This window comes from Pygocentrus nattereri, chromosome 17 (genome assembly GCF_015220715.1).
Source record: "Pygocentrus nattereri isolate fPygNat1 chromosome 17, fPygNat1.pri, whole genome shotgun sequence".
NCBI lineage: Eukaryota > Metazoa > Chordata > Actinopteri > Characiformes > Serrasalmidae > Pygocentrus > Pygocentrus nattereri.
This window is the reverse complement of record NC_051227.1, coordinates 24,119,727-24,144,772: the sequence shown is the minus strand read 5'-3', so window position 1 is coordinate 24,144,772 and position 25,046 is coordinate 24,119,727. Positions and strand designations below refer to the sequence as shown.

Genomic DNA, 25,046 nt, shown 5'->3' with positions numbered 1-25,046 from the left:
AAAAAGAATTTACAAGAATTTTACATGATTACACTGTTAGGGACTGAAACTGAGAACAAGCGTCCTCGTACAGTAAAAGTTACATTTACAGAGACTGCAGAGAACAACTGCTGAATAAACTCAGCACAGACTGGTTGAAACTGTGAAAACAACTTTCATTGTAAGCTATGCTAAAAACAAAGCTCTAATGTGGGCAATGTCATTGGCCACCTCTGGTCCTACATTTGCTTGCTGTCTGACAAGCATATATTTTGTGAGGGAATGCAAAACATTTGCGAGGGAGCACATTTTTTTCTAAGGGATTGCAAAATATTTGCAAGGAAACACAATGTTATCAACTTTTTTAACCACGGCCCCTTAGGGGCTCCATAGAAAACAACAAGACTGCAGTTCCCAAATTTGGGAAAAACATCTTAGAATAAAGCCTCAATGTAATGGTACTCCTCTCTGTACTAACCGTCATCAGCATCTGAGACATTCAAAGTGAAGAAACACATGCCAACAGGAGCATCTTCAGGCAGGGAGACAGAGTAGGCATTCAGTTTGAAAACTGGTGGGTTGTCGTTGACGTCAGCCACGTTGAAATACACACGGACTCTAGCAAGCTGACTGTCCCTGTGCTGAACCACCACTGTAAGAATGTAGAATCGCTCGGCCTCAAAATCCAAAGTGCGGGACAAAAGGAACTCTCCAGAATGCGGGTTGAGAAGGAAAAGGCCATCCCCGTCGTCCTCCAGCACAGAATACACTAAGGTCTTGGGTTCTTCGTCGTGCACTGCTTCCACGAGTCCCACAATCGTTCCTGTGTCAAAGGACAAATAAAAGGAGATAAAAGGAGAAGTTCCTTTTAGATGCCTTGCTGTGCCGTGGCATTCAAATTGCTTAAAGCTGGAGTAGGTCATTTTGTGGAAACCTGGTAGTACACATAAATTTTTGAAAAACTACTGAAAAAATTCCACCCCCTACTTTCAGCCTTTCTTCAAAAACCATGCCCCCAAAACACATGAACACTCATGGCCTATGAACATATACACACATAATTCAGGAAATTCGTTCATAAACAAAACAAACCAGATAATTACTGTGGCTCGGGACTCGCCCCCAGCTGGCAACTCGGCCGCCTGGGTCGAACATAGCGGCCTCGCTGCGTAACCGGGGGCAGGGCCTGGTCTGGTGCCTCTCATGGTCGGCACCAGCATCGTCCTCCTCCTCCCGCCGTCACTCTCGTGACTCGTGTCCATCTGGGGAGCTCGGGCTTTGTGCTCCGCCCTCTCCACACTCGCCGTCATCGTCGGGGCCCAGGGGGCAGGCGCATACCACAATTACCTGTCCAACAAAACACTAGCAACCTTGGCTTTCCAGGCTTTCAGCTCCCTCAGGTTTCACCACCGTTGGAAAGTGACACTGATGTTCACTCTAGCTTGACCTCTTGCTTTATCCAACCGCTTTTGTGATCAAAGCCTTTTCTACGTCTGTATTTCCTTCTTCCTTTAGCAGTGCAAGCTGTTGTAGGTAATTTCCTCTACTGTTCTTGTAAAACTAACTTGCTACCTTTAGGTGTGTTTGTGTGTGTGTGTGTGTGTGTGTGTGTGTGTGTGTGTGTGTGTGTGTGTGTGTGTGTGTGTGTGTGTGTGTAGAGCTGTATTACAGACTCCACACATTAACAAATGAGTACACATGCAGAGCAGGCACATGTGGGCAGGTTGTGAGGTAGGTAGGCAGGTAGGCCATCTGACTGAACAGTGTTTTTACACTCCTTTGGCCTCCACAGATAAGAATAATTTTTCTTTAATTGTCAGTGCATTTGATTAATTGATTTGTATTAGGATGTAAATAGTATTTTAATAAATGTAACAAAAGAATGTTTCTTAAATAAATCACATATTCCATATATCAGCCAGGGAAAGAAACAGATTATGTCGAAAGGTTATAATCAAAAGCTTTAAAATTAAAGGTGAATTACACAGACTTTGTTTTCAACATTTCTGTGTAATTTGGTAAATAAGATGAAATGAAGTTATTCACAGTATTTAGTAAATCAAGGTGCAGAAGCCAAGGTGTCGATGTCTATTACCAGCCTTTGTTATTACATTACTGTGAGGTTGATTAGACCATGACTACCATTAATGAAGGAACTCATTGAAGGATGATGGAGTCTGACAAATTATAGAAAGTGATTTGTTCTGGAAATCTCATTTAGCAGGCCAGTGAAAACTATGAATGTTGCAGATTGGATTAAAATCTGGATTGAAATCATATATTTACTGGATTAAAATAATATATTTCATAGGTAATTACACATACTACAGCCGCTCCAATCCAGCTCAAATGGGGCTTCAGTGTATACTATGATCATGAATAAATTAAAATACACATTCCTTCTTTTCAGGGAACAAATATGATTCTAAGCGTGTGGTACTCATATCCATATTGCTTTCACTATTGATTTGTTGACTTTCAGAAAGCATTCATAATTAAAACAAACCCAAATAAATGACATTTCACATTCCTACACATTACAATGTGTGCATGAGTTCCATTAAATATTCACACATATTGTATCCTGAATCTGCAATAATGTAATTTCATGTAATATTACAGTTCAGATACAGAATAAGAATATTTCATGGAGGAGTAGGTATTTTAATTTGCATAATGAATGTAATAGATCTCTCTTGATTAGGCTTGTCTTGTGCTTTGTATCATTTATTACTTGAATGGATTTTAATGTATTCATGAACACAAAGTGTACACTAAACATCAGTGAGTGTTTTCATTCTACTATGTATACATGTTCGTTACCCCTTCAAAATAGTTATGTATTTGTAATAGTGTTACTGTAATGTTTATGAATGTGCCAGGAATACTTTATGTACATGTAGTTTCTGTAAAGTGTTATAAAATTGTGCAATGTATGCAACATATCCATGGGTGATGGAAACCAGGGGTCACAATGTCTACAACTCAAATATCACCATTTTATTTACTATCCAAAATCACAAATGAACGTACCCTTGTCTTCTGATGTTGATGATGATGTTGTTGATGATGGCAATTTAGTGGTATATTTTGCCTTGCATTTATCCCTATTGTCATGACTGTGTTTTTTTAAAAAAAGGTATTTTACACAAAACCTTATTGCAAAATGCAAATATGTTATAAGTGAAGTTTGGGGGAGGAACGTGGCTGAAACCCCTCCTTCTTCTAATCTAACTGCCCTATAAATTCATATCCTCACCGTCCATGACAAAGTTTCCAATCCCCACTGCCACTCCATCTCCTCCCTGTTCCTCAGTCCTACATCAGTCCTGCTACTGCTATGAGGGGTGGATCTGGCCTTCTAGCCCAGAACTCCAACCCAAGTTCTTAGAGTTCTCCCCCTCCCTCAGTTAGTCTTATCTCATACTATCACCATGTTGAAGGAATGGTCTGAACTCACAAAATAATCTGAAACAGTGTCTCAGACAGAAGACAAGGGTTTTATGACCATTTCATGTAATACCTTTCAGTGAGGGAGCTTTCAGAGGTATTGAACACTTTGGATGTCTGGTTCCTACAACCGCATGCAAAACTTTGGGCATCCTGTTCAAAAGACATGCTTGATTTTTTCAGTGTTAACACATCCTCTACAGAGAACACACTTCAGTACGTTTTAATGCACAAAATGTGGTCTGTGCAAAGGTTATGCCACGTTTGAACTTTTATGCTTCATTTTATTCCAATATGCATTTCACTCAGAAAATCATTTGACTAGAGGTGTTGAAATTTTAAGATATGACTGTATCAGCACTGCTGTAAGCAATTCTGACTCTAGAATGGAGCATTTCATAACAAACACTCCCAACTACTTGTTTTATTTCATTTAAATTATGCAGAAATTGGAATTTGGTGGTGAGTTAGTTAAATTAGTAAGCCTAAGAATATAATGCTCAGTAGGGGACAACATTCAATCTCATGGGGAAACAATGGTTTGAGTTTGTGGAATGTTAACACCACACACAGGCTGTAGCATAGCATTAGCCGTGCTTTATAAGTAACCCAGGATACAGATACGGCTAGGCAGTGGTGTTCTAAGGGACAAAGCCTCTAGTCCTATTAGCACTCAATGTATTTTACACATTCAAAGCAACATACAATACAATTCAGCAACCTACCTGGCTGTGTATCTTCCTTCACTTCAAAGGAATAGAAAGATTTGGAGAATGACAACCGAGAGAAGCTTCTGCTCTCATCTATGCCAGGTTTGCCTTTAGACAGCTGCTCCGAGATGTTCAGCTGATGTTTTTCATTGCTGGGAAACACAGGACTGTCTAACAGATTTGTGGAGTATACCCCATACGTGGTCAGTGTGCAGATAATCTATGGAACCAAGAAAAAACAATGAAGAACAGACATTTGAAGACAAATTTTTGTACATTTTAAAACTTACACCACCACCGTGGGAAAACTACAGGTATATTGGACAACATGGCAAACCGCACACTGTAACGTTTGTGGCCACTAATTCCCAAAAGAGGTGAAGAAAATGGTCTTTTGTGAGAGACCTTTTCTAAAGGCAGCAACACTATACTTTGATTTGTAAGGTTTCCTCTTTGGGGGCCCTTGTTCCTTCCATTCTTTCACAGTATCCCTCACCAACCTGAATAAGTTCTTTGAAACCCCAAAGCACCTGGAAGGCACTTCATTGAAAGGACATATAAAGGCAGGTACTTTGGGAATTTAAAGTGTAATCAGCAGCTCTCAGATGTCAATTCTGACATGTTGTTTATAAGACATGAAAAACGTTTCCATTCACATTGAAAATACTGATGAATATTCTGTAACTATTACCATAATAAAAAAAACTGCTGGTGGATATTTCAATAGTTAAATCTGTAATTGTAATACAAAATGCAGCAATCTTAAACAAATAATTAAAAAATATTGGCTTGGCCGTGTCCCACATCAGAACAAATTAAGGGCAAAATACAGCCTAAATCTCCAAAACCTGATCTTAATCAGCCTTTGATTGGTACAACTGTGAATGTACTATGTTACTAATGAAGAGAACCAATATTCTGGCCAGACGGCATACTCACCAAAGACTGCATGAGAACCGTTAATCCAAAAGGTGCCATTTTCTGCATGCATCCATTTACCTTTCAATGCAGGCATGAAAACTTTTCAGAACTGAAAGACGCAACAACGTCCTTGTGTCCTGGATCTTTACCATCTTTCCAAACCAGATCAAACACAGTCACTGCAGAGCTGGGATGGGATGTGAGGAGCTCAGCAGTGGGACCAGCACTGTGCCGGAATGCACTGCAGCCTGTCGGGAAAAGGGGGGACGTGGCCTTTACAACTCCACCCCCAGAGACTACAAAGCTAAACTACTGCATGTAATCTGAGACAGGAGTGGGTGTACTTATTATAGGCCATCAGGTAATGGGGGACACTTTCAGATAATCTAAATTTTAGCAGACGCTTACTAGTGGATTCTATAAACGCTATACTGTATGTTATAAAAATTAGTTTCTCATAATTATGACTTACTTTGTCATCGTTAAGAGGTACAATCTCATAATTATGAGATGCTACATTTTATTATGAGATACTGAGTCATAATTATGGGGAAAATCGTGTATAACACTGTCCATATTGCTGTTGTTGGAGAAATACCTTGTCCAAAATAGTAATTTTATAGGAGAAGGAAAAAACATACTTTACTTTTTATGCACAACCCCAATTCCAATTCAAACATGATACGGAGACCCCGGACTGTTGAGCGACTGAAGTTGTACATCAAGCAAGAATGGGAAAGAATTCCACCTACAAAGCTTCAACAATTAGTGCCCTCAGTTCCCAAACACTTATTGAGTGCTGTTAAAAGGAAAGGTGATGTAACACAGTGGTAAACATGCCCCTGTCCCAACTTCTTAGGAACGTATTGCAGGCATTAAATTCAAAATGAGTGAATATTTGCAAAAAACAATAAAGTTTATCTGTTTGTACATTAAATATCTTGTCTTTTTAGTGTATTAAATTGAACATAGGTTGAAAAGGATTTGCAAATCATCGTATTCTGTTTTTATTTATGTTTTACACAACGTCCCAACTTCATTGGAACTGGGATTGTAAGTCAATGGAACCAGAGTTTTTTTCTGAGTAATTTTGGTTGTTTTTTGCAATGTATTTATCATGAAATTTACATACAATATAAAGCATTTTCAAATTATGTCAAAAACTGAAAAACATCAAAAATGGTGATACAAGGTTTTCTCCCGACAACAGTGATATGATACCCGCAATATCATAAAAGTAGCCCACTGTAAAATCTGCGAGTTTGTTGGCAAAGAAAGAAAACTGCATTGAATCAATCAACACATTTTAACTTCTAATGTAAGTGACAGCACAAAAACATCCCTGGACAAATTACATTTTGTTGATTTTCTAAGTGAAAATAAATGGAATTTATTTATGGAATTTTTGTGCGTATTTTAGTTTACAATTTCTATTTAACATGTATAATAACATATAATATTGTTTGACACATTGGGAATAAAATAAAATAAAAAATTTTAAATGTACCATAACTTTTGTACAGGCCACATTTTATGTTTTATTTTTCCCCAATATGTTCATTTCAGCAAACAAACAGTAATTCTGCATTAAAAATATCCAGAAGTGTCTTCTCTGTCGAGGATGTGTAACTTTTTTTTTCTTAGAAAGTTAATTTGACCAGGGCTTTCAAACTCTTACACATAATTGTAATGTAAGACTTTTTCCAAGTATTTTTCAACTGTGAAATTGCATGTTTCACAGTTGATGGAGCAATTATATATATATATATATATATATATATACATAAAAGGCTGGCACATTGGTGCAGTGGACATCACAGCAAGAAAGGCCTGGGTTCGATTACCCAGCCGGGCAACCAGGGTCCTTTCTGTGGACTTTGCATGTTCTCCCTGTGTCTGCATGGGTTTCCTCTGGGTAATATCTGTCTGTCTGTCTGTCTATCTGTCTAACTATCGATCGATCGACCGCTGTTGTCAGAACAAAACATTGTATCTCCAAAATGGTAACTCTAAAAGAGAAGGAAAAAACCTAGTTTCCTTTTAATGTAAGTCAATGGAACCAAACGTTTCTCCAAGTCATTTTGGGCCATTTCTTTTGATTCATTCATTATGAAATTGACACACGATGTAAAAAATAACAGGCATTTACAAATTATATTTTAAAAAATTGAAAAACGTCAAAAATGGATATGCAAGGTTTTGTTCCGACAACAGCGATATATATATATATATATATATATATATATATATATATATATATATATATATATATATATATATATACTATATATATTGTCATATATATTGTCATATATTGTTTTCCAGTCCTTGTTTTTTAAAGCTCAAACTCCAGTTTTGTGTCGTTTCTTTTGCAGATTTGTTGCTTCATCCACTAACGTTCCACAAGTAATGTGAAGTGATGAAGTGACAAAGATCTATTCAAATATTTTCTCTTCCTCACACGGCAGTCTTTTACCTCATTTCAATTCACCGGACGCCAGCATGGCACACACCCAGAAGGTGAATGGAGAGGCCTGGTGTGAAAAGGGATTCAGCAGATGGACTTTGGACACTTCTCCAGAGGACACGCACAATGGTGGAGAATATTAATTTGCCTTAGATCAGCATTAGGATGTTTTCATAGAGATGCCTCCATAGTCTTTAGATTCGTAGTTTATTTTCCAGTGTTTGACAGGCGACATTTGAAAAGGGTTTTTATTTTTTTTGCTTTTTGTTGCAACAGCAGGCACCAGATTCATGAACAAAAAGGAGGTTTGAAGTTGACATCTCCATAGAAATCCGGCTGTGTGAGAAGATGAATTCAGTGAGGCTCCTCTGAACCTGCCACAGACCAGTAATGAAACTTCACAAGGCCTTCACAAAGCAAAGGAGATAATTTATTACCATAAGTGGCAAAATATCTTAAAATATGAATGTTAAAGACACAACACAGCAGAAAATAAGCAGTGACTGAACATGCGCCTTGTGTTCAAATGTTAATATGTTTAATGTTTGCATTATGAGCACAGCACACATGCATTCTCACTAGGGGCATAACACTGCACATATTGTCCAGTTTGATCCGATTTTCAATATTTTTTTGTTAATGATGTTACAAATTATTCTACAAGCTGCTATTATGAAGTACATAGCCTAGTTTTGCTCACATAAACAGAAGGTATTTAATACCAACCATGGCACCCATTATTTACAACTGATATACTGTATGAAAAGCCCAGTCATTTAAGCCCATTCCCCTTCCCACACACTTTACTCTGATAAGAGGAACCGTGATGGCTAGTTTTGATCACTGCTAAATGAACATCCCTCAGAAAAGACTGGAGAGATTCATCTGTGGTGCAGTTTTAAACTTGATAGACTGTTTGAAATTAGATTTTTCGATATATTGTAAAATCGTTACACCATTGATGTATATATACTCCATCATGTGTGTAACACTAGCACAGTATGCCTGACTGTATACCAGAAAAACTCACTACATCAGCTTTTTCACTAGCCTAAGCTGACTGTCTCACTTCCCATATCTGGGGTGGCCAGAAGCATGGCTTCATTCCAAGGTGCCTTTGGCCACCCCTTGGCTAAGCCTCTGCCAATAATGATAAACATGATGTTAAGAAGAAAAATGCAGGATTATTAATAACTGTTTTGCCAGTTGTTCCAGGTCAGATTAGTGCTTCTTTCTATTTGTTGTTACTCACTACAACTAAGAAATAATGAATCTATTCTGGCTTTAATTATTTATAATTGACAGCTGTACATTCATATCTGAAAGCTCTCTTGTAACACAGCTATTTTTTTTTTCCACAACCATCCCACCACCCCCAAAATTACCGTGTATAATTTCAAGACGTGGAGGGCCCTGCCATCACCCACCCACCCCCACACAAAAAGGATAAAGAAACACAAATCCTCACAGTTGTCCTTTACATTGGATAAATTATATGCAAAAGTGGGGTGTTTGTTTTCATTGACCTGGAGACATCAGAGTGGGCCATAATTTGAGACTGGTCTGATCGTCCCAAGTACACGATTACTGTACTGTTCAATCAAATGTTTCTTGTACAGAAGGATGTCTTACAAGGAGATGGACTGAAACAACTTCTGTATTTTTAACGGTTGGCCAACAACACTTGGTAAAACAACAAGCATTGCCACAAATTTCTATTAAATTACATTTGAAACAGGTTTCAAGTTTTGTAGCACTTTTATTGAACATGCTAGGTAAAGTGTGACAACCAGGAACACCTTATTTAGCCAGACATGACTGAATGTTTTTTGCTCTACATAGGAACTTATTGAACTGCTATAGTATAGTAAGAATTTTAAAAGTTTAAAGCTCCATCCCACTGTGAAAAGGGGGACAACTCAGAGGTCAGGGGCAATTCACCCACTTCCTACAACAGGTGAAAACATCCCTCTACTCTGTGGAGAGAATGATTAAAACCTAAAGGTGTACAAAAGTTAGGGCATAAATCAGTAATACAGTAGAATATAGCATCATTGCTCTCCATAGCAAATCTTGAGCGTGTTTTTTTTTTTTGAGACGGGTGTCAGGGCTGATGTGTGACAGAAGGAAAGCAGCAAGAGTGAAAGGGGAGGTTTACAAGACAGTAGTGCGTCCTGGTATGATGTAATGGTTTGGAGACTGTGGCTCTGTCTAAAAGACAGGAGGCTGAGCTGGAGGTGGCAGAGATGAAGATGCTGAGATTTTCATTGGGAGTGACAAGGATGGACAAGATTAGAAATGAGCAGATCAGAGGGACAGTGAAGGTGGAGCGGTTTGGAGATAAAGCCAGAGAGGCCAGGTTGAGATGGTTTGGACATGTGTTGAGGAGGAATAGTGGATATATTGGTCAAAGAATGTTGGAGATGGAGCTGCCGGGTAGAAGGAGAAGAGGTAGACCTCAGAGAAGGTTTATAGATGTAGTGAAGGTGGACATGGAGATGGTTGGTGTGAAAATAGAGGAGGCAATGGATAGGGCAAGATGGAGGCAGATGATCCGCTGTGTGCTCCCCTAAAGGGAGCAGCCGAAAGAAGAAGTTATCCTGTAAACATCCCTCATGCCGGTATGATAAAAATAAATAGTGAATTAATGAATACATCAGCCAAAATATGATGACATCATTACTGCAAGAAGCTGTCATGTTATTAGGAATTACTGCCACCAGATGTCGCTGTACATAATACCTCAACCACTGGGCATTATATTTCTGACTCCCTGAAAAGAATGAAGTTTGGCTTTCCTCAATAACTCGGTCAATGAAAAACCCCACCATGGACATTATATAAATCATAATATTTACCTAAGTCACGTTTGGAATGGGGATAAAGAGCAACAAAATGAGGCTCTGCCAGATTAATGTACCTGTTTTAGCTCAACCTTATTAATTATCCTACTACATCTTTCAAAACCAGGCAATACCAGTTTTACTGTTTCCCTAACACTAATCAAAAACCCTGTCACATATGGTATCAAAGCTTAAAGTATGGCTTGCTAAGTCAGAAAATCCACTACGCAAAAAGCTCATGATCTTTCTCCTCTACTTCACGTGGTCAGGGATTCAAGAGCGCAAAAACGAGGCATTTTTCTAAAAAAAGAAAAATGTTTATTTCAGACACATTCTTGAATGTCAAACAAAGCTGCATTCTTGTAATTAGAGTGGTATTCAAAGTACAGTTAAAGGACCTTATGACAGCAAATACGAAAAATATTTTTTAAAACTAATATAACGCACTACAGATCTACATAAACCAGATAATTGTGCTATGCACCTTCAGAGAAACAGTCATTCTCCTCCACCTTGAACTGTTCCAGGCAAAGAACTACCACTAACAAAAAAAGGAAAAATAAAAAAAAATGAAGACACATAGTGTTAACTTTACAAAAGGAGAATAACACTGTACATCTTAAAAACGTCTCCTATACACAGCCTAATAATCCTTGTTTCTGCTGTATTACGTTTGAAGATGTGTATTGTGTACACTTGGGTTTATGGCATGAACAAGAATCTAGGCTCTGTCAGTAGCTAATCTACTCATCTTCCTCCTCCTCATCCTCATCATCCTCCTCCTCGTCGTCTTCCTCCTCCTCTTCGTCGTCCTCGCCTGCAGCCTTTTTGGACAATCCGGCAACTCCCTTGGTGCGGTATACAGCAATGTCCTACACAGGGATTCAAACCAAAGCAGGCTTTGCTTAAATAGGCAGGTTATACTTCATGTGCATACAATACCAAGGCTTATATATACTTCATGGTTTCATTGAGAACTTTTGGTGGGGGAAGACTCACCTTGTCATACTTCTCCTTCAACTTGGCCGCCTTCCTCTCATAAGGCTGCTTCACTTCTGCTGATGAGCTGTTCCACATCTCTCCAAGCTTCTTCGCTATGTCTCCAATGGACAGGCCTGGGTTCTCGCCCTTAATCTTAGGGCGGTAGTCACCACAGAATATGAAGAACGCTGACCTGGATGATAAGACAACACAAGTTTCTACAACGCTCATTAGTCCTAAAGAGAGGAACGATAGGCATCTGTATGACTAGGGACACTTACGGAGGTCTCTTGGGAGCATTAGGGTCCCTAAACCGCTTCTTCTTTTCACCTTTAGGAGGGATGTAGTTCTTCATTTCTCTCTCATAGCGGAGCTTATCCTGCTTCGCCATGTCCTCGAACTTGGCCTTCTCCTTGGGCGACATTGTCTGGTGAAGGGAGGAAGCAGGCATGGAAAGAAGGTGGTTTAACATATGCTTGAAGTCTGAAAAGAGGAGGAACTTCCACACTCATAATCTACAAAAGACGAATTAAATTTAGAGTATCAAAAACAGAAAACAGCCTACCTTCCATCGCTCTGAGCATTTCTTGGAGAACTCAGAGAAGTTAACAGTAGCTTCCGGGTGCTTCTTCTTGTGCTCCTCACGACAGGTTTGCACGAAATATGCATACGAGGACATTTTTCCTCGCGGCTTCCTTGGATCTTTCACCATTTTGCCGAGTCTTGGAAAAATAAGTTATGATATGAAAGTCATTTCAATAATATAAATATGTAAATGTCTAACGAATGGCAAATCATTGTTTTGGAGCTAAAAAATTTTATGAATTCAGGTGAGACAACTGTTCATTTTCTAATATTCAGTAAGAGCAACCTATTTCAAGCTGATAATGCTTATGAGGTGGGCAAAGCCGGCCTTACACCCCCCTTGAGGGGATAGAGAAGCCAAGGACGACCTCCAAACTCACCAAAACAAATCCTTTTATTATGACTAGATATTAATGTATTTTTAGATTTCACCCACATAACACAATTACACGTTAGAAGACGTTCTGGGCATCAACTAACAGTTAGACCACACAGACTTAGCAAAAGCTAACAATAATTATTTCCTTTTTCCATTTAGAGGACAAAAATAGCATCTTCATGAGAGAAAGTCCCTCTCTTTCGACCCCTCCCACATTCCTAAGAAATTCTGGGGAGCTAAAACAAACGGGCTTTTGCGATTTTTTCCCCTACTCGATCCGCTTTCCCTTCAGATTTTATCACGTCTTACTACGAACACGGTCCATATCGACAGTGTGAGAGGGAGTGTGTGCGCGTGCACGTATACAGCTCTTTGTGGGGACCAAACGTCCCTATAACGTAGTTAGAATCCATGTTTGTTTGTTTGTTTTAACAAAACGGCAGCTTTTATTATAAAGGTTGTAAAATGCTTGCTTTCGTTTCTGAGGTAAGGGTTAGGTTTTAGATACGGGGACACAGTCATCAAATAACTACAGCACTGCAGAACGCAGTAGAAATGTCCCCGCATAGTAAGGAATACGAGGTAGTGTGTGAGTGAGCGAGACGGCTAGCAGCAATAACTCTCCTCAGTCACTGAATGGCAGCGTCGCCGTTCATTCCGGCCTCAAAAACGCGTCTCCCACACCTAACTACTCACAATTTGCTGCATTCTGCGACTAATGATACACCTGCGGCTATTTTATCAGCTCCTAAAAGGGGCTTCGTGGTCTGTTTGAGAGGCGAGACAGCGCTGAAAAGCAGCTAGCTAGCTAGCAAACATGGCTCCCCCTCGGCTGCCTTTATGTCTCCACACAGAGAGAGAGACAGTGAGAGAGAGAGAGGCCACAACGCCGGTTAGGACTGGTAAGCACTCAAACTGATATTTTCCTGCATTTTAACCTTCATAAAGCAGCTGCAGAGCTGAAAAGACACGATTTGGAAAGACTGAACGTTAGTCATAGTCAATACAAATAAAATTAACGGTTGAACGGCGCTCCCATCCCCCGCCACTGTCACTTAAAACACCCAAACATCAGCCATTTTACATCAACCGTTATTTTTCTGGTTTAGTGCTTTTATTAGGTTAAAGCCCTAGTTTGTGCCATGGCTGTGCGTCGTTTTCCAGCGTCCACCCTTTTGAAACTGCATCGCCAGCTTCTTGTTCGAATTTTTCCGTTCCACCTTAAATGGTGCAGCAGTACATTCTGTAGCCTCAGGCGCCAGAACGTAATTGCTGCACCATTTAAGGTGGACCGGAAAAATTCGAACAAGACGCTCGCGAATAGGAGGTGACATTGGCTTCCACACAATAGCTTTAGCAGTAGCGCCGTTAGCACGGCGAGGCTCAGCAGCAGCATCACTATCAGCTTGCTTTGGCGGATGTGATTAAAAAAATACCCGCCAGACGTTCTTACAGTCAGTCCCAGGAAAGAAAAGGGGGGAAATTCTGACTTTTAACAGAAGCTGACTGAGCAGAGACAGAGATGGGCCGGCTGTGTGTATGTGTGGAAAATCAAATATGCGGCTAACAAAGAAAGAAAATCTCCTCCGAAATGCAGTGTTTGCGTGTTTATGTGTGACTGACGGCTGAAATGGGTGTATTTTCTGACAGACTCACCAAGGAAAAAAGCCCCTGATCCGGTCCGCAGCTCCCGTGTGGAGATCAATTGATGGATAAATACGGATTGGAAGTACAATAAACACAGTGGCGCGCACGTCCTTCTGCCCCGACAGAGAAACGGCAGCGCAGCCGCGGATCCTATTGGCTGCCGCCAAGTCTGCCGCGCTTCTGATTGGCTCCGGGCGCGTCTATAGCACATAGCGGAGGCGAGGCGGGATTGGTGGGTTCAGGATGAAACGTCATGTTTTCCGAATGGCGCGTTTATATGAAAAGAGGGGAAAAGAAAACAGTGTGTGCTGTTAGCGAGTTTGCTGACATACTGAGATACGGGCTGGTGATGGAGGGGGGTCTAAAACAGACGAGTGAACCGCCAGCGGCAAAAGAAAGGTGTGATCATAGTAACTGTGTAATTATATACTGAAAACATGAATTATATCGCTCTCAGAACTGTTTCATGGCTCCGGAGCCCCTGAGGTGACATAGTGATTTTTAATAAGGCCTGACCACAAATGAATATACTGAGGCCACAATTTACCACAGTGAGGCAACAAATCAGTATATCAAGGCCACAGTTTGTTATACTGAGGCCACAAATTATATTTTACAGAGGCCACAAATTACTCTAATAAGACAGCCATATTCTATATTGAGACCCCACATTACTGTATTGAAGCCATGAATGAATATATTGAGGCCATGAATTAGGAGAAACTTGAGTAATTATTTAAAAAATAATCACTTTGTCATCTCAGGGGCTCCGTACTTGGCTGGTGCTATCTATCGTTGAGAGAAGACACTCAGGTGCCTCAGAGACCCTCACTTCAGAATGCATCAAAGTACAGAAGGAAAAAAAGTTCTGCTTTTCGATTCACGTAGACTTTGACTTCATGCGCTACCTGATGCCAGTTTACTTATTTGTCCTATTTCAGTAAAGCAGTTTAAAGCAATGCAACTACTTTTATTTTCGATCGTATACGAAAATATGCCGTGATACAAAATCGCAATGGATGTCAACCTCTCATTTATTGAAAACCATTATGTTAAATAAACAGACACATAAAACGGAATGTTTATTGGTGTGAAATACATTCTGACTGTGTGTGTGTGTGTGTGTGTGTGTGTGTGTGTGTGTGTGTGTGTGTGTGTGTGTGAAGAGTGGAAGAAGACAATCATTAATCATGCAATTAATCAAGCAAAGGGTTCTTTGAGTGTTCAGGGTTCTATATAGAGCCATTTTCTTTACTAAAGGACCTTGGAAAATCTGTCTTTAAGACTACAAATATGTTTAATAAAATCCAGTTATGTTAGTATTTTTACGCTTCAGTAATGCTAAAATGTTGATATTTTACTGTTTCTTTATACATAGACTTTGGGAATCTGAGTCCAAAGGGCAGAGAAGAAACGTTTCTCATTTAGCATCCCAGTGTTATTATGTTGCAGTACTTTGTATGATGAATGAATGATCCATCACTGACATCATTTAGGTGTTGTAAATTGCTCCGTGACCTGTTTTTCCTACTGGACGGACACAGAAATCAAAGTTATGATAAAAGGAACCTAATCAGCTGTCTGTGGCGGGGCAATGGCCAAGGAAACATGGGCTGCTCAGTGAGGACTTATTAAAGTTTTATTACATAAAACAGTGTTTAAAAAATTACAATTAAGCCCAGTAGAGTAGTATCATCATAGCCACAGCTAGGTTCTCTTAGATGAGATTTTGAATAAGAGTCTTGATAGTAAGAACCATACCCAGCAGCAAAGCTTTAAACTAGAACTCTTTGTTAGTGAATCTGAATAAGTGCTGGGCATTGGTGAAGTTGAATGGCTGTAGATAGATGAGGGAAACATCCATTAAAGTGCCATCACAAACCAAACAGTACTGAACTTGGCCTTCAAGGACCATTATAGTTGTCGTGTCTGAGAGCCATTTGCCTTCACAAAATAGACACATCTACATTCATAATACTGGGAAGAAAAGAAAAATTATTTGTTGACAAATGCTTGTTAGTAAACACCAGAGGTGGCTAGTAAATTATATATTTAATTGCTTTCGGAACAAACCTTGTATCTCCAAAATTATGACTACAGGAGAAGGAAAAAACCTACTTTACTTTTAACCTAAGTCAATGGAACCAGACTTTTTTGCAAGTCATTTTTAGCCATTGCCGTTTGTCCATTCATCATGATATTTACACACAACATAAAGGGCAACAGGTGCTTTTAAATGTTAGCAAAACCTGAACCACATACGAAATGGATAGACGTGGTTTTGTTCTGACTGCAGCAATTTACTCAGTTACACATACTTAAGTAAAAGGTATTTTCAAATGGTTTTACTTTTACTTGGACTGCTTTTACTTCAGGTATGTTTGAAATACTAATTCTTGTATTTGTGTTTAATTTAAATCATCTCTACTGCTTTGCAGTTGCTCACACCTCTGATATTTGAGGTTTATCATGTATAATAAAACTATAATAATGCAGTTTCATACTCAAGAACAGCTCTAAGTGATCACCAAGGGAAAAGGCACAAGCAAATCACTTTTTTATTACACATTTCTATAACCTAAGAATAGCTCAACCGGTTTGCATTGAAGTCCCTGTAGTTACTAAATAATAAGCCTTAGTGTGCAGTAAGCCTGGGATCTAGGGGGATAAGTGAAAAGCCAACTACGACCATATGAGAAAAAATAAATATAAAAATGTTAAAACCACAAACATAAAAAGAGCATCATTTTAGAAGAAGAGTCTAATATACCAATATAATATTTATTCATTTTAGACCACCAGAAAGAGAATAACAGAGTATTACAAACGTCTGTTTGTACTTATAAAAACCAGTGGTGTTCTGTGTTTTCCTAATATATCAGTATAAAGGACTCTAGTGGGTTAACAGGTGTTCTGGGACTGATTCCAGGTGCAGTTGATAGTTTCCAAATGGCATCTAAAGGTGTCCTGCAGGAAGCTAATGGTCTCTGACGGTAACCCTTAAGCCAATTCCCATTAGAAAGAAAAAGCATCAGGCTGAATCCTAATGGTTCTAATTATCCTTTCATTCCTGCAGGGGTTTCTCTACGCACTCAAAGTAAATAGGGTGTAATTTTCAGTGTTTACCACCGAGCGGCACTACACTCACACAGTTGAGCCTGAATCGCATCGCTGCATTGACACCGTCATGAAGGAGGAATGACAAGTTGATTTGCTAGTGTTGGGTTCACGGTTTAGTTGAAGGTTTTTAACCGGGCTACGTGCTGGAAGTAGTGTTGGGTCATTTTAACGAGGCCCACACGCTGACAGACGTCCACACTTGGCTGACCTCTCGCGGCGCCAGTGTTGTTGTGTGTCTCCTATAACAACGCCGGCCTTCTCGCCGCTCTCTGACTGCGCCGCGGACACGAAGCGCCTCATAAACTAAACTCATTTTAGCGATTAAAATGTAACCATACAAACTGCGGCACAGTTAAGAATCTGGCACGCACAACTTTCACTTTTCAACTCGTTTATCGGGTTTTTTGAAGAAACGACTTCACAAGCTCGTCCTCCCTCGCCCTCCCTTTGCTGTTAGAGGACCAGACGCTTCACCCAGGGACCCGGACATGGCCAGCTGGGGTTAGTAGCTCTAAGTTATTTTACCCATCTTGACAGGTTTGAGCTAGTCTTATCGCTACTTAAAGGGGAATTCCAGTTTCCAGGATTTTAAAAAATGTCTCCATACGACGTTCAGAGTGGAAACATACTGACTCAGAGTTCTGTACAGTGGTGGTGATGGGAACCAGGGGTCACCATGTCTACAACACAGGTGTAAGAGTCTTTCTGTGGAAACGTCCGTTTTTGTGTCCCTGGCGTTTACAGATACATTACACTTGAAAACATGTTAGGGTTCCAGATTAATTTATATTTTAAAACAAAACAATACATTATTCTAACAGTTACACCTTCGCGCGCCGTCAGTTTATCAATGTTGGTTTGTAAATCAGTCATATAGAATTCCAAGCACCACAGAAGAGCTGGTCTTCACAGTCATGTGTAAATGGTGAATGCCATGTAAAATAAAAAAAAGGTTTTTCTACTGAAATAATTTATACATGACTATGAAATATTTAAGTGACATAAAGAAATCAATTACCAAATAAATATTATAATGTATATAATGAAAGTTGCGGTCCCCAAAATCGTGTCGCTGGTCTTACTACATAACAAAAAATCTGTTACTTTGAAATAAAAATTATAAGTTTCTCATTTAGCTCATGATTTCGTATGAAGCTTTTAGCTGACATCACCGGGGTATGACATACTTTATTCTGAGGTGATTGTGAAAAAATAGAAATGGATTAAATTGCATATTTTAGTGGACATTACATGATTGGCATTTGGTTTGACGCTCTGTAGCAGCTATTTTGTAAAATGCATTTTTCTTTAAAAATGTCTCTGGTGTTACCATTCTTATGTGTAACACCCATGAAGATCAGTAACACCAGTGACTCCCATGGAGAGACAAAAAAGTGGATGCCTTAATTGACTAAACAAACACTCAGCAGTATCTCAGTAATATGTCAAAAACATATGAAGGTTAGGAATAGGTTTTGGGTTGAGGTGAAGGTTAGGGTTAGGATTAGATTTTGGGTGAGTGTTTAGTATTAGGTTTTAGGTTGAGGTGAAGGTTAGGGTTAGGATTAGGGCCTGTGTGAGTGTTAGGATTAGGTTTTGGGTTGAGGTGAAGGTTAGGGTTAGGATTAGGACCTGTGTGAGTGTTAGGATTAGGTTTTGGGTTGAGATGAAGGTTAGGGTTAGGATTAGGACCTGTGTGAGTGTTAGGATTAGGTTTTGCATTCACCGCTGTTAAATCTCAAAATAGCCTTTTTGACACCCATTTGATGAATGTAGTTAGTGTCCATTTTGATACTCAGTTGCTCATTTCATATTTTAAAGTTATTTTGAGGACTCCTCTCCTCCAGTTTGTGGCAATGTTGGCTAAATTTATTGGAAGGATAGCTATGCTTACGACACACTTAAGTAGACAGGTGTTGGTTGAGCTACAGAACCTTATCTTCTCAGTTCTGGTAATCCCCAAAAGCACACCTTTCTGTGTGTGTGTGTGTGTGTGTGTGTCAATGGGGGTGTCCCTATGTGGGGTGACTTAAACCCATTTTTCTTTATGGAAACTGTTTGATTTAATAAAAAGAATCAAAAGCAGTTTAAACTCCATTAGAAAATAGCATGTGAGTATACCTAGATATCAAAAGGCTTTTCTTTCCAATAATGCATTTCCTTTTTCCTGGCACCAAAAACAATGACATTCTAGGACATTCTTGAACAGCTGGCAACCCTATCAATAACGCGCTATGACTTTGAAGTGTCTGAGTTAACATGTGGTGTATTAATTGTCATTTTTAAGACAAAAACTGGGACCCATATGAGACCTCACAGAGAAGGGAATTTGTTTATAGACCCAACTCATCAACTCCAGTTTTACGGTAGGCCTTCTATCTAGTGTTTATACACAAATTATTTATTAGGCCTCTCCTCTCAGTATTAAGAACATGACTCTAGATGTTATCTGTTTTGTAACAGGAAATTCACATGATATTAGTTGTGACTGTTAGAATGGAAATTGTTATGGTAAATATTTGTGTTACTGTTTCCTCATGACTCAAGACCCCTGACAACTAATGCCTATAAAAATTCATATGACCTCACTGATCCTGTGGGTCGAACTGCATATAGTGAAGACTTCTATTGGAAGCCTCCATCCAAGCCTGTCTGCATTCGGACTGGATCGGCTTCTGGCAACAGGAAGAACAACCCGCACCCAAGCCAGGTGAAAAGAATACATTTAGATGTTTACACTGAGATGCCAGTTTATTAGGTAGCTAATAGCTAATAAACTTATATAAACTTAATAAACATATTAGGTATGTCATTTAACTCTATTTATTGACCAATTAATATAGTGCAAATAAAGTACACCTGCCATATAGATACACTGTCTACACTTTATAAGTTTACCGTCACTGACTGTAGCCTCTGTTGCTGCATAATTCATCAGCCTCCTCAGTAGAAAGGGTCCAACACAGTGCCACCACTCACCAATGGGTTGTGGACCATTCTCACAGGGTCAGCGCTAGCCTTTTGTTGGTCCTAAGCCGAGGCTAACTAATGACCATGATGACCACAAGCTGCCTCATTTATATACATTTATAAGTGGCTAATTTCTTGCTTATTCAGCTAACTTTAAACTTAGCTGGATCCAATCCTGGCGGTCATGCTAACAATGTTGTTTTTTTTCTATTGTACTGTACATCCTACATATTAAAGTAGTACAACCCCTTGTCATGGTTTACACTATTGGCTGTTTGTCAAACATCACTGTTTCATGTGCATGTGCACAAGGATTAATGACAGTCTGAGTATCTACACCTGGATTAAAAGTTAAAGTCATCAACCACTGTTAAAAAACTAATTAACTGCATCTGGGTTTGTTACATTTTGTAAAGCTGAAATTCAGAAAGCCTGTCTACACTGAGCCTGCTTTGTTAGACAGACCCAGGATTGATTGCCTCTTGTTGTCCAACTACAAGCAAAAACAAATGGCATAATGTTAACACCACAAAAAATACTTTTACCTTTACAGTATTTCTCCAAATTCTCTGTTTTACTTCTCAGTTTTAAGCTTCAGATGCACACATTCTTTTTTGAAGAATCACTCACTCAAGCATTTTACACAATGTAATGGTATAGAAATAACTTAGAAGTCATTATCATCTGTTGATGTTACTTATTAAGTGGCGCTGGTGCTGCATTCCCAGAAAAACTGTAGTCCTTTTCCACTGATAGCAGCAACAGGAAGACTACAGTAAGTGATTGTAAATCTGCAGTAACCTGTATCAAGGGTGCAATGTTTATGGTGGGCTGAGGACCAAATGAACAAAAATGTACAAATAAGGAAGGTAGGTAGGTTCAAATCATATTACCAAAATTTAGAAATGTACTATTTGATGCTGAGATTTTTGTTGGGAGTGACAAGGATGGACAAGATTAGAAATGAGCAGATCAGAGGGACAGTGAAGGTGGAGCAGTTTGGAGATAAAGCCAGAGAGGCCAGGTTGAGATGGTTTGGACATGTGTTGAGGAGGAATAGTGGATATATTGGGCAAAGAATGTTGGAGATGGAGCTGCCGGGTAGAAGGAGAAGAGGTAGACCTCACAGAAGGTTTATGGATGTAGTGTAGGTGGACATGGAGATGGTTGGTGTAAAAGTAGAGGAGGCAGATGATCCACTGTGGTGACCCCTAAAGGGAGCAGCCGAAAGAAGGAGTAGAAGAAATGTACTACTTATTTTGTATTATTTTAAAATGTAGTTAAAAACATGAAATTAAAAACAAAATAAGAATTAATTAATAATATTTAATAAGATTAAACATATCACTAAATTATGTTTGTTTGTTGGCATTAGGGTAAGTGGGCCAAATCATTGACATAATAAGGCTGAATGATTTGGGGAAAATATTTTAAAACTCTTGCAATTATTTTCTAGAAATTGTGCTCATGGCTGTTTTTGTCCTCAAGAAAACTAGCACATCCACTTTTTCAGGCTTGAGACTTAAGCACTGAATGCAGTGTGCCATACTGCCAGTTCATGGGCTCTGTGTTGTTAGGTTAGATTTCAATTTGAAAATCACACTCTTTCAAATTGCAGCTTTGATGTAAAACAGTTCATTCATGTGATATAGTCTCTTGTTAAAGTGTGTGCTTATAATAATGTTTAATTTCTCAGATAAAGGCATTATTTAGGCATAACCTGCGCTTGCAGTAGGATGTTTTATGGTTTGTGATCATACTGACTTTGTGCATTTTTGTAAAGTCATCAGTGTCTTCTTTTTTTCTGTTTGTCCTCTGTAGGCATTTTTGGTGTGGAGGCTCCCTCCTGGTCTAAAGCTTTGTAAAAACCCCCCATCTGAGGAAGAAGTCAGAAAGGTGCTGTCTGCCCAGTACAAGTCCACATACAGTACTGACTTTCTAGATTTACCTAAAGGTGGGTGTTCTAAATGGTCTAAACTTATGCTATATAAGGCTTTTTGCAAACACACAGTTCATGGGTATTTATGAATGCAAAACATTGACCTTTTTCAAACCCTGTGACATGATCAGTTGTTTGACAATGCACCTGTTATGTACTACACCTGCTGTATTATTTTTAGCTCAATCAGAAACCCTGCTGTCTAGCCTGCTGTTTCTGGTTAAACTGCAGGGATTTTTCTGAACCGGACAGTCCTCGCTCCTCTTAAACACAGTGCCAATGCTCTTCAGACCGAGATGAGGTATAACTACCGCAAGCCTGTTCTGAAAGCTGAACTGCAGGGAAATATATCCCGCTATGGGTGCAATGGCTTGCATACTGTGGCACCAAAGGGCATAGGTAAGCTTTATTGCACTCTAATCTGAAGGGATTATGTGAAGAACAGCCAGACAATCAGGTGAAAGTGGAAAGTTAAGCTTTCATATTTGGATTAGTTATTAGTTATTGATCACTAGACGTCTAATGTCTGTGAACGATTTGCATGGGATCTCGGGACAAAGGAGAGAAATGGTTGTGGCTAATCCATTTACACACTGCCTTTACTCAAAAAAGGAGTAGAAAAGGTTAAAATATTTAACTTTTATTTAATTTAGCCTCACCTTCTACCTAACTGCCTTAGCTTGGAAATTTAAAGCCCACAGGCAACATTGCCAAATGAAATAAAACCTTTTCCTGTTATTTTGCATCTTTTGTTTTAAGGTTTAGTTTTACACTTGAGGACCATAACACAGCAGCTTGATTTGAGCCCAGAAGAATAAGAGTAAATGCTTCTGCGAGTGTCTCCATACTAAACACACAATGGAAGGGTTTTCCCTCCAATTGGAAGAAGCAACATTACTGAGTCAGATATATAAATTAATTCTAAAATGTGTTATCCATGCACCGGTGTGAGTCATCCTATAAAGCCTCAAATAATAATAAAATCTGAGACATCAGGTTAAATTTTAGGGAATTTTTCAGATTTTGCATGTTTATGTATAAACTTCATGCACACAGCTTTGAAAAGAACGTCCAATCTCAACTGCAAAATCAGTATTATACTAATGAAGATGTGATGACAATAGTAGATAATACACATCATCGGAGGACACGTCCTTCACCAAGTTTGGAGTTCTCTTTGAATTCTCTTGCAATGCGCTCGCAATCTTCAGATTCATCCGCTAAAGGAAGGGGTCCCAAACACAACCCATGTAACAAAATGTTCTTCCACATGTTGCACATGACTACACATTTTCACCAGAGAGGACCCAAATCTCACCTGGTGTAGCTGTAAGATAAAAAATAGTTCACAGAATATTGCTGCATTTCTACTAACATTGCAATGTGCACAGGATTAAGATAACCAGTTTACTTTATAGAAGGTAAAAGTCTTCAGAATCTTTACAGATGTGGGACATGACTGAGTCAGAAAGAAATAAAATCACTGAGAAACACCAGTAATGATTATATATCCCCATGTCAAACTAATTCCATTCAAATAATACTTGAGATGTGAATGTATTACCTCAATTTCTGTTGTTTTAATGGTGGTACGTTTAGGAAAAATTGGTAATTTAACTACTTGACTAGCTAGGATGTAAGTCTTTGACCTGAAAAAAAACCTCAACTTGATTTGTTTGGATTATTTTTGTATGATTCAGAAAACATTTATGTTTAAAAATGGCCCAAAATATTTCATTGAATATTTAATTACTACATTCAGATGAATATTTCACAGTGCATCAGTGCAGTTTTAAACATTTTTTACATCCCAGAATCCAAAAACTGACATCATATTTAAAGTGAGCATAAACTGAAATTTCTCAGTTTCAGTGATTGATATGTTGCCTTGGATTATTTTCTGTTATATGCAGAGATTAAATGATTTGCATATCATTGCATTGTGTTTTTAAGTACATTTTGCATAATTTTTGGAAAAGGGCTCGTACTAATATGATGCAGTTGTTTCACTTTGTATGAAGTTCACAATTATGTCGCATATTTTTAGTTCCCACAGTGGTTCACAAGCACATCACTAATCAGGAGAGCAGGAAGCAGCTGACCACATATGACAGACATTTTGGAGGTAAATGCACAGACCTGTCATCGACACTGAAGTTCCTCCAGCCTGAGGAGCTCCAGCAGTTCTACAAGCATTTACCTGAAAAAGGTAAAGAGCACTTTAGTCAATGATTACATGTCAGTTTCTTAAGTAAAAGCCGTGGTGAAAAACCGTCGTAAGTGACCTCCCAGGCACCTATATGTGGTAAATTCCAGGTCGAACTCATAGTTCATGATACAAATTATGTATAAATGTTATGTGTGTGTTATGCAGTAAGCCACTGATATTGTTTGAAAAGGAAAATAGCATACATAAAAAAAGCAAAGCAACAGTGCCTGACTTTTTTTTTCTTTTCATTTTAATGATGTGCAGAAAAGGTGGAGGTGCAGGCATCTTTGCAAAGAGCCCTTAGTCCCCCTGGTCAAGTGAAGAAAACAAAGGACTCAGTGGGGTTGTCTCGTCCACTAGTGCTAGACAGGGTGTCAGTCTGGCCTGGGCCTCTATGAATGTGATACTCAGTGTTGTGATACATTTATGACTGTATGTGTGCATATAATAAAAGCTATACACTGCATCCAGTGTGCTGAACCTTGTTGCTTACAAAGCTGTGAAGAGGATGATTGTTATTCTTACTTAAGGTGTATCATAGCTAAGGTATGTTTAGTGTATCTTCAGTACTGTGCAAAAGTCAGGGTGCACCCATATTTTTATTTTAAGTCAAAGTTATTCATTTTTACAGAAGGTATTTCTGAAGAGATTAGATATAAGATCATTCACTTACATAAAGAAGGAGAAATAGGGATACAGAGAAAATGGACTTCTCATTCGACAGTCCATGACTGAGGTGTCCTTGAGCAAGACACCTAACCCCCAATTGCTCCCCAGGCGCCGTGGATAGGGCTACCCACCGCTCCAGGCAAGTGTGCTCACTGCCCCCTAGTGTGTGTGTTCACT

General features: G+C 39.0%; 3 protein-coding genes across 6 annotated transcripts in view; 1 reads left to right on the top strand and 2 right to left on the bottom strand.

Annotated features, from left to right (window-relative positions):
• LOC108433787 (protocadherin Fat 4) overlaps positions 1-5,281 on the bottom strand; it is a 29,500-nt gene extending 24,219 nt beyond the window's left edge. Inside the window, exons 1-3 of one of the 2 annotated variants that reach the window (XM_017708567.2) lie at positions 5,079-5,281; positions 4,155-4,359; positions 458-802 (exon numbers count right to left, since the gene is read on the bottom strand). In XM_017708567.2, coding sequence (XP_017564056.2) covers positions 458-802; positions 4,155-4,359; positions 5,079-5,126 — 598 coding nt within the window. In that variant the 5' untranslated portion in view covers positions 5,127-5,281. Of the gene's footprint in view, positions 1-457; positions 803-1,082; positions 1,719-4,154; positions 4,360-5,078 lie in introns of those variants that run through there. The other variant, XM_037546668.1, reaches the window with a different exon arrangement.
• Positions 5,282-10,671: 5,390 nt separating this feature from the next.
• Positions 10,672-14,119, bottom strand: hmgb1b (high mobility group box 1b). The gene is made up of 5 exons (XM_017708576.2): positions 13,972-14,119; positions 11,917-12,073; positions 11,633-11,778; positions 11,370-11,544; positions 10,672-11,242 (listed from the first exon to the last, which is right to left on the bottom strand). The coding sequence occupies exons 2-5, from the start codon at positions 12,061-12,063 to the stop codon at positions 11,114-11,116; spliced, it is 597 nt and encodes a 198-aa protein (XP_017564065.1). The 5' UTR covers positions 12,064-12,073; positions 13,972-14,119; the 3' UTR covers positions 10,672-11,113.
• LOC108433789 (testis-expressed protein 26) lies at positions 12,893-24,666 on the top strand. Of its 3 annotated transcripts, none has more exons than XM_017708575.2 (7): positions 12,893-13,217; positions 19,370-19,448; positions 19,630-19,792; positions 21,874-22,006; positions 22,223-22,390; positions 24,039-24,116; positions 24,465-24,666. In XM_017708575.2, the coding sequence occupies exons 1-7, from the start codon at positions 13,133-13,135 to the stop codon at positions 24,596-24,598; spliced, it is 840 nt and encodes a 279-aa protein (XP_017564064.1). In that variant the 5' UTR covers positions 12,893-13,132; the 3' UTR covers positions 24,599-24,666. The 3 variants fall into 3 exon arrangements, with proteins under 3 accessions (XP_017564064.1, XP_017564062.1, XP_017564063.1); XM_017708573.2 differs by having other exon boundaries at positions 24,039-24,200; XM_017708574.2 differs by lacking the exon at positions 12,893-13,217 and adding an exon at positions 17,116-17,583 and having other exon boundaries at positions 24,039-24,200.
• The last annotated feature ends 380 nt before the right edge of the window (positions 24,667-25,046 follow it).

Coding starts and splice junctions, on each gene's coding strand:
- hmgb1b (XM_017708576.2), bottom strand. CDS start 12,063: ATGGTGAAAGATCCAAGGAAGCCGCGAGGAAAAATGTCCTCGTATGCA. Junction 11,545..11,632: donor AATGCTCCCAAGAGACCTCC/GTAAGTGTCCCT, acceptor CTTATCATCCAG/GTCAGCGTTCTTCATATTCT. Junction 11,243..11,369: donor TGAAGGAGAAGTATGACAAG/GTGAGTCTTCCC, acceptor ATCCCTGTGTAG/GACATTGCTGTATACCGCAC.
- LOC108433789 (XM_017708573.2), top strand. CDS start 13,133: ATGGCTCCCCCTCGGCTGCCTTTATGTCTCCACACAGAGAGAGAGACA. Junction 22,391..24,038: donor TGTGGCACCAAAGGGCATAG/GTAAGCTTTATT, acceptor GCATATTTTTAG/TTCCCACAGTGGTTCACAAG. Junction 24,201..24,464: donor CAAGCATTTACCTGAAAAAG/GTAAAGAGCACT, acceptor AATGATGTGCAG/AAAAGGTGGAGGTGCAGGCA.